Source organism: Nipponia nippon, unplaced genomic scaffold (assembly GCF_047370975.1).
Source record: "Nipponia nippon isolate SJK-2023a ecotype South Korea unplaced genomic scaffold, ASM4737097v1 scaffold_3, whole genome shotgun sequence".
Taxonomy (NCBI): domain Eukaryota; kingdom Metazoa; phylum Chordata; class Aves; order Pelecaniformes; family Threskiornithidae; genus Nipponia; species Nipponia nippon.
Window position 1 is genome coordinate 50,745,021 of NW_028262347.1, and position 14,610 is coordinate 50,759,630.

At 49.8% G+C, this 14,610-nt stretch overlaps 1 protein-coding gene across 3 annotated transcripts; it reads left to right on the top strand.

Annotated features, from left to right (window-relative positions):
- The first annotated feature begins 2,722 nt into the window (after window positions 1-2,722).
- Window positions 2,723-14,177, top strand: SOCS2 (suppressor of cytokine signaling 2). 3 transcript variants are annotated; one of them, XM_087763798.1, is made up of 3 exons: window positions 2,723-2,940; window positions 4,756-5,057; window positions 6,013-14,177. In XM_087763798.1, the coding sequence occupies exons 2-3, from the start codon at window positions 4,904-4,906 to the stop codon at window positions 6,459-6,461; spliced, it is 603 nt and encodes a 200-aa protein (XP_087619924.1). In that variant the 5' UTR covers window positions 2,723-2,940; window positions 4,756-4,903; the 3' UTR covers window positions 6,462-14,177. The 3 variants fall into 3 exon arrangements, with proteins under 3 accessions (XP_087619924.1, XP_087619923.1, XP_087619925.1); XM_087763797.1 differs by lacking the exon at window positions 2,723-2,940 and adding an exon at window positions 3,054-3,215; XM_087763799.1 differs by lacking the exon at window positions 2,723-2,940 and adding an exon at window positions 4,241-4,256.
- Window positions 14,178-14,610: the final 433 nt, after the last annotated feature.

Here is a 14,610-nt window from a genome sequence, read left to right on the forward strand (position 1 = left end):
AGATCTCCATACTGCTTCTTTTCTCTTTCTCCATCTCACATCTTTCTCCTGCTCCATTCTAATTTTTTATATAGTAAAACACTTAAGGCAGACCAAGTATGTGTTAAACATCCTAATGCCAAAGAAGCTAAAAAGTAGCTTAAAGTAGTTTAATGCACCACATGTGGCCCATAATCCAAAAAGTAATTTAATTTAATCACCTCTTCTTACACTTAAAAATTATTTTTCTTCTCCCCTGTGACTGTGTGAAAGACTCACACAGGCAGAGGAGAAAACCAGCTAACTAACCTTGTTGAAAGAAACAGTGAAATACTAACTTGTTCCACCGAGCCTATAGTACTTACGGAAGTCTCATACCAGAGAATAAAGGTAACTGTGAACCGAAGTACTCTTATGAGGTGCCAAAAGTGTCATTTAAAGATCGATTTGCAGTTTTCAAGTTTGAATTTCATTACTCTTGTAAATTTATCAGATCTTTAGTACTATTTTTAAAAGACAGTAACTTCTCATGAAAAAAAAAAAAATTAACAGAACTCTGTTTAGGAAAGATCCTGCTGATATACTGCCTATTTAATTTTTATGCTACCTTTTCATAACAATATCTGAAGTTTTAAGTAACAAATATTTATGACATTCTTCTGTTCTTCTTTCTCATTCACCACATAAATCATGGTCTTCCTCTCTCTGCCTTTATAGCAGCCAGCTGTGGTTTTAGAAACAAATTATTATGACTTCAAGCGACGAATAAATAGCAGAAGCAAAGGAAGTCTTGAAGTACTATCCACGTAAAAATGCCATTAATAAATAACATAGGGAAAGAGAACTACAGCAAAGCTGCAAAAAAGCAGCTTTGCATCTAGACAAGATGCATTCCATTTCTCTAAGATGAATTAGTGAACTTTAAAGGAATAGCCCTAATTTGAGCACTATTATATCAAAATAAGATATTTTTGACCAAAAGCTCTGTGCCTGCATATATCTATATGGAATTATTTTACTAATAAAAATAGACCTGTATTCCTTTTTTTTGTTGTTGTTCTTCTGAACATAGTGAAGCCAGTGCAATTCTGAAAAAGTAAATTAGATTTTATGCAAGATCTCACATCATCGGCAGCAGAACTGTCAACTAAGTTTCAAAGGACACAGACACATTCTCTCCCCTCTTCACATCTGTCCAATGAAAAGTCAGTGGGGATTCCACAAGAGTCACTGGAGGCTGAATCTGAGGCTATCTGAACTGCTCGGACGAAAACAGGAATAAGAATGACCTTCAGGACCTAAATTGTTTTAAACCATTTCTGAGAATGCTTAAGTAAGAAAGCTCATGTTTGTTCCTCAGACCTCATTTCAAATCTGCGGTACCGTCAGTGATTAAAACCACCTTTTTTCATAAACTGAATAAATTAAATTCAAAAGCACCCAGGCATTACAAACAGATGAAACCATACTGACCAATTCACTTAACAAAGTAGATATTTTCTTCCTCAGACGAATCTGCCTCATTACTAAACACAGCACTTATTTTTTTTAAGAGAACTATTAAATCTAATACTCTTCACTCATCTCCTGATGTTTAAAAATTCTAAGCAATGTCTGTTCCAAAAGCCTTCAGGAACTGTCCTCCACCGTCCCTTTGTTTTTTTGGTTTGTTTTCTTTTTTTTTTTTTTTTGCCTAAAGAAACGTTGAATTTCAGGAGTTACTGGGGAGCACGACCCACGGCAGGAGTGTCCCTGTGGGAGCTTTCTCTGTGAGGGGAGCTGGCGTGCCGCCGCTGCCCCGCTCCCTCAGCCACACCGTCCAGCCTAATACATATTCATTTATCTCTTTGATAACAAAGGCTCCCCACCCCCCCGATTTCTAAAGAGATTATTTTGTATTATTTTACTTTTTTTTTTTTTCCCCCGAGGATTTTAAAAAGACACTCCTTGATCATTCGCCCGTCAAACCCGAAAAATACTCCCTCCCAAACACCGCCGTGCAATTTGCAGGGAGCCCTGACTTGCAGCCAGGGGCAAGGGTGAGACTAATACGGCTACTTTTGCTTTGTTTCCCCCTCTTTTTTTTTTTTTTTGTTTTGTTTTGGTCTTTCTAAAGTCGGCTGGAGGCCGGCCGGCCAGCGGCAGAAGGTGGCTGGTTACCGAGCAGCACCCACGCCGCAATCAATCATCTTTGCGCCGAAAAACAGCTTCGGGTTTATTAAAAAAAAAAAAAAAAAAAAAAAAAAGAAGAAGAAGAAGTCGCGGAGGGGAGGGGGGGAAGGAGCGGCGCGCGCATCGGCGGGTAATGGCTGTTTGTAGCAACGAGGTATTTAGCGCCGGAGGGCGAAGGGGGGTGGAGATCAGGGTGGGGTGTCCCAGGAGCTTCGTCCGCCGCAAAGTCCCTGGCACGGAGCTCCTTGGCACCGGCCCCCGACGCGCTCCCGGCCCTGAGGGCGGGCCTCACCGCCACCGCCGCGCTCAGGTGCCCGCGGTCGCCCCTCGCCCTCACCGCGCCGCCCCCGCTCCACCGCGGAGGATGAGGAAAGGGGGGGGGGGGGGATCCGCGCTCCCGCGCTCGCCCGGTTACCTCAGGAGGTGCCGCGCGCCAGCGGCCGTTGGAGCCCGCCGGCGGGGCCGTGCCTCGCGGGGCGGCGTGCGCCGCCCCGCGAGGCACGGCCCCCGCCGGCGGGCTCCAACGGCCGCCCGCCCACCGGTACCTCAGCGGCCCCGGCCACTGACCTGCTCGCCGGGCGTCTCCCGCGTCTCCGCGGGCGGAGGAGGGCGTGTGCGTGAGGGGAAAGGGGAATCGCGGGGGAAGGCTTAGGCGACCCGCTGCCCCGGCGTGACAAGGGGCGGCGGCTCGGTGCGTCGGGCCCCGGCTGGCCGCGATCGCGGTGGAGGCGCCGGAGCGGGTCCTGTCACATGATGCGGTTCCTGGAAAGTTCCTGGAAAGCAGCCTTTGTATGTAGCCATCCCGGGAGGGGGGGAGCGGCGGGGGGAGGATGCCCTCGCCTCGCAATCAAAGCCGAGCAGACCGCCCGCCCCGGGGAGGGGGGGGCGGGGGGGGGAGCCGAGGGTGTTGTTTCCCCAGGAGCACCGTCCTCCTCCGGGCAGCCCCGACGCTTCTCCCCGGCGGCGGGTGCTGTGCCCCAACGCCGCCGGGAGCGAGAACAACCTGACCGCCCCACCTCCAGGCGGCGGCAGCGGCGGCCCCAGCCCCGTCCCGCCGAGCCCGGGTGAGTCCCGCCGTCGTCCCCCACCCCGCGCCCGGTGCCCTGCCCGCTCCTCGAGAGCAGGGAGCCCGCCGCCCTGCTCCCGGGACGGAGCTGCCGACAGGCGGGATGGAGGCTCCCCCGAAGCCGGAGGCGGGCTGCTCCGGCGCTCCTCGTCCCTGCCGGGGGACGCCCCGCTGCAGCTAGCTGCCACCCGCCTCGCAAACCCTCCGGCCCCAACCGAGCTCCCGCGGGCGGCGGCGGCGGCACCACTTGGCGGCCAGGCGCTCCCGGCGCTTCCCCTTCGCAAGGGGTCGCGCCCGGGCACCCCCGGCAAGGCTGCTCCCACCTGCGCTGGGGCTCTGCGGCCGGCGGCCCCGCAGCCGCCGCCGTGACAGGCGCACCTGCGCCCGGTGCCCGAACCGGCGGCGGGAGGTCCTGCGCGGGGGAGAAGGGGACGGGGGATGGGCTTTGCCGCCCTGCGCCGGCGAGTGTTGCGATAGAAACCCGGCAGAGCGACCTGTCGGCTGCCAATAAAGTTTAATTTGGAAAAGTTTCTGAGCTCCGCCGCGGAACTTGTGACGGGAGGAGCCACCTCGGCATAACCCCCCACCTGGCGGCTGCTGCGCGCCTGGGGGCAGCGGCTCTGCCCGCTTCGCAAGCGCCGGCCGGGGCCCCGGTGCTCCCGGTGAGCCCCCGGCCCAGCCGGCCGGGCTCCCCCTCGCTGGAGCTGCCCGCCGTCGTGTCACTCCCGGCGTGGCGGTGGGAGAGCGAGAGGCTCTTTTTGTCCCTCCCGTTCGCTTCAGCCGAGCGGAAAGATAATTTTTTTTTTTAATAATATCAGCATTTAATGGAACGGGAAAAGCACATTTCCTGCCCCGCGCTAAATATATCGCGCCCTCCACCGCGCTGCCCCTTCCCGGACCCAAGCGGCCAGCGAGCCCCGGGAGCTGCCGCTGCCCGCCCGCCCGCCCGCCCGCCCCGCAGCCCCCGGCACGCCGCCGCGCCGGAGGGGCTCGCTCCCACCCCGGGCGCACGGCCCACGCCGGGCTCCCGTTCCTAGAGGTAGGGCTTCGCCGTGACCTTAGTGCAAGGCGTGCCGCGCCGCGCCGTGCCGTGCCGCGCCGTTCCTAGGCACCGCTGCGTGCGGCCCGGGCAGCGCCGGGTCTGGGACCTGCCCCGCTCCGTGGCCACCCCTCCCCACTCGTACCTTGACGCGCCCGGCTCCCCCCCCCCGCCCCGAACGCCCCCCCAGCGCTGCCGGCCGGGCTCCCCTACCCCGGCCGAGGCAGCGGCGCGTCGGCGGGCTTGCCCTTGCGGTAAAGCGAGACCACCGCGGCGGGCCGCCTTGGCCCCGGCGGAGGGGAGCCGGGGACAGGCCGGGCGGCGGGGGTGGGGGGGAGGAGATGTCCCTCCCCCGCCCCGCCGGGAGGTGATCGCTCGCCTCGGGTCCCTCCTCTGGATGCTGGGACGTTCCGAAGCGGGAGCGCCGGGAACGCACGGGCTGCGCCGGGAGCGCCTCTCGCCGGGCTCGCCGCTAACCACGCTCTCTCTCCGCTCGCAGGCGGCGGCCGGGCCGGGGGCCGGGGCCATGCACCCGGCGCGGCGCTGAGCACCGCAGCGGCGGCGGCGGCGAAGCGGAGCCCTCTCCCCGCGGGCAGCCCCCGACCTGCGTGCGAGCGGGGCCGCGCCCGCCGCCGCTGCCGCCCCCCATGACCCTGCGCTCCGCCGGCTCCCTGGAGAGCGCAGAGGGCGCCCGGGCGCGCTGGGGGCACCCCGGGGCGGCGGCGGCAGCCGCGCCTGTTGCCGAGGAGTCCCGTGAGGCGGCGCAGCTGGCCGCGGCCATGGAGGAGCTGCGGCGGGCAGGTAAGCCCGGGCGGCTAGCCGGGGAGGGGGGAGCGCCCGGGGCGGCGGCCGCGGTCGCGGGGGAGGCGGAGCGGGGCGGCGCGGCGGGGATCCCCGCCGGGCCGAGAGGGGAAGCGGGCGGCGGAGCGACGCTTGCCGTCGCCGCCCGGCGCTGCGGGGTCGCGGCGGCGAGGGCCGGCGGCGGCGGCTCCGACCTTCCGCGGGCTGCGGCGGCCGAAGCGAAAGCGCCGGCAGCGCCGCGCCCCGGCGGCAGCCCGGGATCGCCGGCCGGGCGAGGGCCGGGCGCCGCCGCCGGCCGGGGCGGCCGCGGCGCGGGGAGCGGGCGGCGGGCGCCGCATCCCCTCGGCCCCGCGTACCTGCGCTCCGCCGGCCGGCCTGGCGGCGGCTCGCCCGGCCCCGCAGGACGCGGGGCTTGGCCGCGGGCGGAGGGCAGGGCTTTCGTCCTCATCGCCTCCCCGCCAGGACCGCCGCCGCACCGCCGAAGTTGCCTCCTTACCCGTCTCTGCGTCCGGTGCTGGGCAGAGCTGGTTCCCACAGCAGCCTGCCTCCGGTTCCCGGCCGCGGGCTTCCCGCGGGCTGCCAGCGCCTGCCGGGCGGCGGCAGCGCTCGCCCTGCCGTGTGCGGGGCCGCGGGACGCCTCCGGCCGCCGCGGGGGCGGGCGGCCCGCGGGGCCGGCGGGCTCGGCGTGAGCCGGGCGGGAGGTTGCGGGGACGCTTGTGCGTGGGTATGCATAGGTATGGGAATAAGCAGCGACCCGGGAGGCTCTGTCAAAACGAGACGCGTTGTGAAGCAAATGAATTTAAATAGCGAATAAAAACTTAAGAGTGCCTGCAGGACTTTAGCTCTCAAACAACAAAGGAAACGGGTTGTTACACGTACATCAGCCAACGAGCAGCTTTTTAAACAAACAAACAAACGAACAAACAACCCCCTTCTTTCTCTCCTCTTTTAACAGGATGGTACTGGGGCAACATGACTGTTGCTGAAGCCAAAGAGAGGTTACAGGACGCCCCCGAAGGGACCTTCCTGGTTAGGGATAGTTCACATTCAGAGTATCTGCTGACTATTTCGGTAAAAACATCAGCGGGACCGACTAATCTACGTATAGAATATCAAGATGGCAAGTTTAGACTGGACTCTATCACTTGTGTCAGATCGAGACTTAAACAGTTCAACAGCGTCGTGCATTTGATTGAGTACTATGTTCTTATGTGCAAGGACAGAACCGAAACACCTTCAAACGGAACAGTTCATCTTTACTTGAACAAACCTCTCTATACGTCCGCTCCGTCTCTGCAACACCGCTGCAGAATAACTATAAACAAGTGTACAAATCAGATCTGGGAGCTGCCATTACCAACAAGACTAAAAGAGTACTTGAAAGAGTACCAGTACCAGGTATAAATGTCTTTTCTAAATGCCTCTAATGTAGAGTAACTTTTAAATGCAATTCTTAAAATCAGCCAAAGAACTGAGTAACCAGTTGTACAACTCGGCATGGAATTCACTATCAAAACAGTGGCAGTTCTGGGGGAAAGGTTTTTATTTCAGATGCCACAAAGGGAGACTTTATGTAGAACAATCCCATCTTGCATCCTCGGGGGGTCGACAAGGTGGTATGCTATTCTTGCGAGGAGAGAGAAGCCAGGAATCTGTCCGGATTGTGTTGCTTTGTCAATGGCATAAAATACTGCACAAACTATCAAATGCTAACTGAAGCAGTGGGACCGGGAGAGGCTGCAAAAGTGGTCAGAGACGTACGGGAATGCATAAGTATCTCAGTTGTGTGATGCCAAGATTAATTCGGTGCTGGTGTTCGTATAATCCTGAAAGCTTAACTGGATCACACTGTGATAATCTTGCCAAAGTTATGCAACTAATCAAATCCAGTCAAAAAGTGATCATCTGTTCAGTTTTTATTGAACTATAATTCTTGTGCTTTTCTGCAAGGAAAGGAGTACTGTAAGTAATCGGTTTAAAACATTGTTTCTCAAAGTTCTCTAAAAGCTGACCTTGAGGAGAAATGCCACATCTTTCATAGGAACCCAGTGTGTTGCTGATTATACCAGATTGGTATCCCAGTATCTTTGTTAACGTGTTAACATCTTCCCAGTGGTGACATATCCATGTTATTACTATTAAGCCTCTTTTGATTGAGGCTTTAGGACTGTACGCTGCAGACTTGCAGTTGCTCAGTTCCAATGTCAAAACATGGATATCAGCAGTTACGGCTGTCTTCTACAGTGTAGAATGTTTTCTTCGGCTTGTTTCCCAAAATGTGGGGAAATATGGATTTGGGGTTTTTTTTGGAGAAGGTTGTTCTTTTTTTTTTTTCTTTTTTTTTCCTTTTCTTCTAATTCACCATTGTAGCTATCAGACTATTACTCAATAAAGTAAATCAAATTGCACAACAATCTCCCAATTTTTGTATGTATGGATTTGCTACTATTCAGAGAACAGTGATCTTAGGAACCTCTATCATTTCCCAGCTAACACTCAAAGAAATGCACACGTATCAGTGAGGATGAATACCCCTGCTTTGCCTTTGTGGTAGCTGGATTATGTTCAGATTAGTGGTTTAGAGGCTGCCTGCTGAATTCCCGTAGTTAGGTATTAGCAGAGGACATCCCTTTTTCTGCTACAGCAGTCCTCCAAATGGCAAGAAGGGACTAAGACCCTCAGTACCTGCTCCTCAGTCTAAATGTAAAGTATTCAATAGAAGAAATATCCAGGATGACAGTAATTGGAGAGCGGTAAAGAGAGAAACAAGGACATAGATTCATCCTCAGTCAACAATTTAATAGTTTTAACTCTTTCCCTAGCTTACTTTTTAATTAAGCAAATAGACCTGTGTTTGAAGAAGGAGGGTTGTCAAGACTTGCTGTAAGCTAGCCCTGCCCAGGCTGAAATAGAAACAACATAAAATAATCTTCTTGCTTTCCTTGTGACTTAACTGCTCTGCAGTACTGTTGAGATGCTGTGTCCCGTCTCCTAAACTCTGGGGCACTGACCAGCTTAATTTTGTTGCATCTAAACTCCCAGTGTTACGCACTCAGTTTTGTCATTAACACGCCGACAGAGATGAACAGCACGGCCGTTCGGACAAGGAAGACGCCAGGAACCCGAGGCAGAGGGGATGGTCCCTTGGCATGGCAAATACTTGCTATGTTGTTGTTCTCCCTGTGGAAAAGGTGGCCTTTCTCCCTCCTCCTCCTCCTCCATGGCTTCAATTCTCTCTCTCCCCACGCTTAATGCAAGCTTTAGTATAGAAATGGGGGGAGTTTTCTCCTGAAAACCAAAACAAAAGCTTTTGTTAGGTAAACTTTTTCCCCATGCCCTGCCAAAATGTAGCAGATTGTCGGAAGTTTTTGACATAACACAGCGACCACCCTCCGGTCCCCATCCCCGAAGAGCTCTTGTATTCCAGGTACGTGTCGTAATCACACAGTTCTTCTGCGCTTGTCGTCTGTCTTGCTAGGATCTGCCACCTTGCAGCTGAGGAGCCTTGCCTGTGAGCAGTGCCTGTGAAAGGACTGTATTCCTGGGAACACTTCTCATTCCGATAAATCTGTTTTCTTACAGTTCTGGTCTAGCTCTGCCTTGAGATGAGATAGCTGCTGTATGGAATAACTTCTGTTACAGTAAGGAAACACGCCAACCTGCTGCTACGTTAACCTACTACTGGGCATTTTTAGCCAAGGTGATACTTAGCTGTGATACGCTTGGGGTCTCGGTGGTGAACGCGTTATACTCAGGTCCTTTAAAATAATTTCCCTCCAGGCTAGCCCCTAGCCCTGGGGATTTAAAATCACGAATACCAATGCTGGAACAAGCAGACTGAGAAGATGAGAGCTTTGGGGTGCACGGAGACGGTCACGTTGTACAGACAAGAAATGATTTATGGCCCGTTGCTGGCAGCCCTGGAAGCGGTCAGAGGCCAGGTATGCCCCACGGCAGAGCCAAGCTCTGAGGAACGCCGTGGGGCAGATGCAGGGCAGCTCGCTGGGCTTTCTATTAGCGGTTCTCCAAAGCATGAGGCAAACGGCAGGCTGAAGACAAGGAGTGCTAGTAAAGGTGGAGATTCTTGTAAATAATCCAGAGTAGTTACTGTGATGTGGAATCAAGTCACCAGACGTTGAGCATGCTGGCTTACGCTTCCTATCATTTGTATTAGTTACTGCGAGGAATAAGTAGGGTCTGTAGCTGTGGTGTGCTCGAAGCAGTGAACAATATTTTGAACAGACTGGAGGGGGAACTAGTCCTCTTTGTATGAAAGCATAGTTCTTGTCCTCATGAGGATGCCAGCCCTAGGGTTGATGCATTGCATTAGTAAAACTAAACCAACACTACGGCTTGCTGCAAGCTCGGCTTCCTTCTAACACAGCACAGAGGAATGACTTGTTCTGGTACAAAAAAATCCAAGGATAGCACATTATTCGATTACAGTGGTGCAGAAATCTTTCATGTGGACCCCATGAATTTTCAGGTGTGATCATGTTGTCCAAACATTTTTTAAAAAGTTACAGTGCTTTTTTTTTTTTTTTTTACTTCATGGATGTTGCTGTGGTTTGTTCACAGCACTAACTTTTAAATTGTTGGCCCTTCAGACTCCAAAAATGACTTCTAACTGGTGTAGGTCATCTTGAATTGCTAGTACAGAGTGTTCAGTGAAGCCAGTTTCACAGGTTCAATGCCCGTGAGTCAACCAAAAATCGTAAGGACTTTAATCCTAAACCCGTTTCTTCATCCCGTGTGTTGGTTCGGTTTTTCATTTTTGAGTCTTGAGGTTTCAGATTTTCCAGTTTATACCTGGAATGTTAATTGCTGAAAACCTTCATTTTAATTGAAGGAAAGCTGAGAATCCCACAATCCTAAAAGGTGATGCTTGAAAAAAATAGTAATAAAAAAAAAATTGCAAGATGAATGATGAAAATGGAGCTGGTGACTGTATTTAGTTTAGCACTAAACCTAGCAGAAGTGTGAAGTATGGCTCCATTTTATTGGTATGGGTATTTCCCCGCTGTTAGTATTATCACCAGAGACAGAAAATGGCGCAAGTACAAGATGGGTGGGTAGAGTGGGAATGCAATCAAGCAGCTGCGCCCGTTGCATTAGAAGTAATTTTATTTTAATCTGATCTGGTCAGTATTGTCCTAATTATATTTGATGTAACCACATTCTAGATAAACAATATATAATTATTAGCAAGAAGGAAAAATTGTTGACTAGAATATGGGGGGAGAGGGGGTTATTTTTATAACTTAAAACAATCCGGAACCTACTCCTCACTAAAAATTGTGGAGCTTTAGAATCTGAGATTCTTATTAAGTCTCATTACCTTAAGAAACCAGAATCTACATATGATAGGAAGGACAGGGTCCTGTAGTTGCATGAATTCCTGTATCTCAGCCGCCTCTTGTCTCTTAGCAAAGTGTTCCTGTAGGTAAATTACCTTGTTAAAGATGGTAGAAAAGCTTTATTTATTTACATGTTCCATTCAAGAGCTTTTTCTTGTATTCCTGATAAAATTCCCGTGGATTTTTCCTTTGGCTTAGGATCTAGCAGACAGTAAGTTGAGTGGTGTCAGGGCTTTGCTCTTCTTAAGCCCAAACACATGATGGAAATGGGAAGAGCTACCTTTAGACGTGGGTGTCGTGTCTAACAGTCATTTAAAAGAAAGTAAAATAAAACTTCAGCTGACTTTGCTGTCATTAAAATAGATCTAAGTATCATACTGACTGCTAGAGGAAGTAGTGGCTTGAGGGACTCTAACAGTTGTATTACTGATTCTCAATAATTATAAGAAACTTCTCTGTCGAAAGGAGAGATTTTATTTTTAAAAAACTACAGAAATAAAGGAAACTTTTAGTACATAAACCATAAAATTTCCAAATAGAATAACTAGAAATTACTTGAAAGGTCTGAGCTGGTTGGTGCTGTATACTCAAAGGAAGCAGGGATGACAAGCTACTTTGGTATCTCAGCCTAGCTCCTGAAAACCACTTCTTTATTAGTTTTAACTTCAGCAAGTCTCAATATTTTGCTAAGCCCTTAGCATGACTGAAAATGCCTGGAAACAACATTCCACCGCCACAGAACGTCAGATCACCAAGGTCTGAGCTCGCTTTACAACAACATGGCGGCTCGCCACAGTATTGCCGAAATTGGGTAATTTCTGCAACGGGCTGAAGATCAGTCAAAGAAACCGGGAGGCAGAGTCGTTGCTGCCAGGGGCTGTGACGGGCATCGGTGCCGCACATCGCTGGTCGTTATCTGCTGTCTGAGACAGAGGGCATGCGACAAGCTAGGGAAAACACCACCGCCAGGAAAGCAGACGAGAAGCTATTCTGCTTGCTGCGGAGGGAATTTTATCTGTCTGGCGCGTGGTGTCGGAGAAGGGGCTGAAGGGAAAGAACATGGAAAAGCCGGCAGCTCCTATGAGAGGTGGCACTTCTCACAAGGTGTAGCGAATAACTAACCATCAGGACGAGTACTGTGCTGAAAGGCGCATTGGTAGAGCTTAAAGGTCCGGGGGATTAACTGGTATCAGCGCAGTTTGAAACCACATATAAACAAAGTCTGGCTAGATAACTGAACTTCAGGAAAAAATTAAGCTTACAGCAAAACCAGGCTGCCCTGGTCCCAGGGTTGCGTTGCCAAGGACGGGGAGGGATTAACTGTGTTTATTAGTCACGTTATCTACAGGGCTTTGAAGTAGCCAGTGCCTCTGAGAAAGTCTAGGGAAATGTAAAAACATATCACCGTAATTCTGATGTTTAATCTCCCTGATAAATTGTGGATTTTATTCTACTTAAATCCTGTTTAAAAAAAGGATTGCACCTGTCTTTTGTTTTGTTTTGTTTTCTTCCAGAGTTGGAGTCATTTAACTCTCCAGGAACTGAAATACCAAAGTAATATCATTACTTTCTGTGATATTAAAGGGTAAAAAAATGCAGGCGCAAAAGCTATTTACATTAGCATAAGAAACAAGCTGACATTTAATAGGAAAAAGTTCAAACAGATAGTACCCAGGAAAAGCTCAGTGCTGAGTGCTGCCAAGAACAAAATACAATTAAAAAATCCCCAAATTCAATGTGCCTGCCTTAATTTTTCTTTCACTGACAGGCAGGGTTTATATAAGTAAATACTTCTGTTTCCAGTCAAATTGTTCCTTAATTGATGTTTCATAGCTGAGGATTGCAATTCGGTGCACTGTTGGCTAACAAATAGTAAATGCGGAGGTATGCTAAACATGGGAAAAGATTCACAGCCCAGTGCAAATTCTTCTTTTGACTTTATTGAGGTTACTTGGATCAGGCTTGGCAACAAGAATTATATAAGAAACAGTTGTAAGACTGATATCGGAAGGCTGTAAAATCACTTTTCAAAATGCTTTGTTACAATTTAATTGCATCTCTTTAGGTTGCAGCCCTGCAATAGGATCTGTTCAGCTGAATCTCTGTACCCACGCTCAGCTTGTCTCGGGGGGGAATCTCCAAATTTGAGGGGTTGCTCTGGTCACCTATATTACACACATCATACATTTGCTTTTTTCTTACCTAGCGTGCTGCTTTTTGACACAGTCTGGAGGGCAGAATAAGTTGTGGATCAACTGTTACTGTTTATGGGATTTTTAGCTGGCTCACTTTCTTTTAGGAAGAGCAATATTAAACAAGACTGAGCCTGTATTAGCTGCAATTTACCTATCTGTAACGTGGGCAGTGGGCTTAACATTTTGTAATTTATCAGCGTAGGGTGAGAAGTCGCTTATATTTCAATTAACATTGATAGGAACTTAAGCTGCGATGATGGTAGTATCTTTGAATGGCTGCATTGCTAGGAAGAGAGAAGAAAATAAGTTAGGAAAGTGAGATTCTTGTCCAACTAGATGGCAGTGGAGGTGGCATCGCAGCTCCTTTGTGAGCTGAAGTGCTTCAGACGCGCGTTGGCTGCGAGGGAAACTGCCTGCGAGAAGGTAACTGGAAATGCATCTCTTTTTTAGCTCCCCTGATGGAGGATGCAGTGCCTGCTGCAGGCTGCTCAACTCGCCCACTGTAACCATGCCCGCAGACAGGTTTTGTTTTGAAAGGGAACAAAATAGAGCAAGTGAACTTTGAATCGAAGGGTATTTTTTGTTTGCAAGCAGGATGTGTGGAAGAAGTATAAGCAGTAGCAAACCTCTTGCTAGGCTACCTGTAAAAACTTTCCATGAATCATTATTAGCTCCTGAAAAGCTTACCCTGAAAGTAAGAACCTTTAAAAATATAGGTACTGTACATGTGTTTGTCCAGTTCAAAGCCTGGGAAAGAAACAGAAGATTACAAAAAGCAGTAGTTACTCTCCTCCTAAATAAAACCAACCTTCCAGTCTTTTATCTTAAATGCTAGACAACCATTTCATCCACTGTAACTTGCAAACAAAAGAAGCTGGTTTTGTGAAAAGTTTTCAGACTTGAATCTTAAATTCCTTTTAATTATTTGCCAATGTTTGATTTTCAGGCTAATTTGTGAATTTTCTTTGTTTGTTCTCCCATTATTAAAATGGTTGCTTTACTTTTAAAAACTAGTTCCATAAGCCTGGAATAAATATTTAGAGGCTTGCAGTATTTCATCTGTCTCCTCCAAGCATCTTTAAATTAAACTTCAAAAACAAACAGAGAATTACATTAATTCATATATTTAAAGAAAATAGACTAAAAATTCTGAGAAATACTGAGGCACATTTTGCAAATATTAATTGCAGGTTTTTTATTACAATTCATTGCAGAGATTTATTTTTTTTTCCTGGAATGAATACAAAAGTTTCACATTCGATGCCTGCTTCTTTTCTTGCAACTATTCTGCATTCAACTTCTGGCTAGAGATTATTTGTATCGAAGTAAACAGCATGCAGAATTAATTCATTGCAGTACTGCTAATAAACATTTTTATTATTGAACACATGTATATGTATAGACACTACATGGTCACTTCAAACCCCACGGTTTAAGATGTTTTGAAACTTTCTGTGCTATATTTTACCTTCATGCTGGACATGCCTTTTAATAAAATAATACTTTTAAGGAAGTTCATGACGTGTCACCTACATTTTATATTCATCGCTCTCTTCGAACTGCATTTAATTTACAGCCTTTATTATTTAAATGAATGGGAAGTGATGAAGTATCAGAATAACCTAAGCGGCAGCACAGGGGCTGATCCCCTTCAGCGATGCGCTTCAGTCCTGCCCGTCGTCTTTTCTCAGGAGCGATTAAGGAATCACTTTTGGAGTAGCAAATGCCACCTGAAGAGAGACACCCCCTCCCGACCCGCACCCCAGTGCCCCCAATCTGCCGGCACCCCGCGCAGCCCGCCTAAGCTCGGTCTATAAGGCGGGCAGTTTTTCCATTCCAAAGCCTTCCCTTCCTTGGCATCAGCCGGGTTTTCGGCGGCTGGCGTGGGAGAGCTGGATGTTGGCATTAGGGAGGGCCACGCTTGCAAGGGCGAGTGCAACGGGGACCAGGGTGAGGAGGGAGGGAAGGGATGATTGCCTGGGATGGCAGTGGATGGCAATG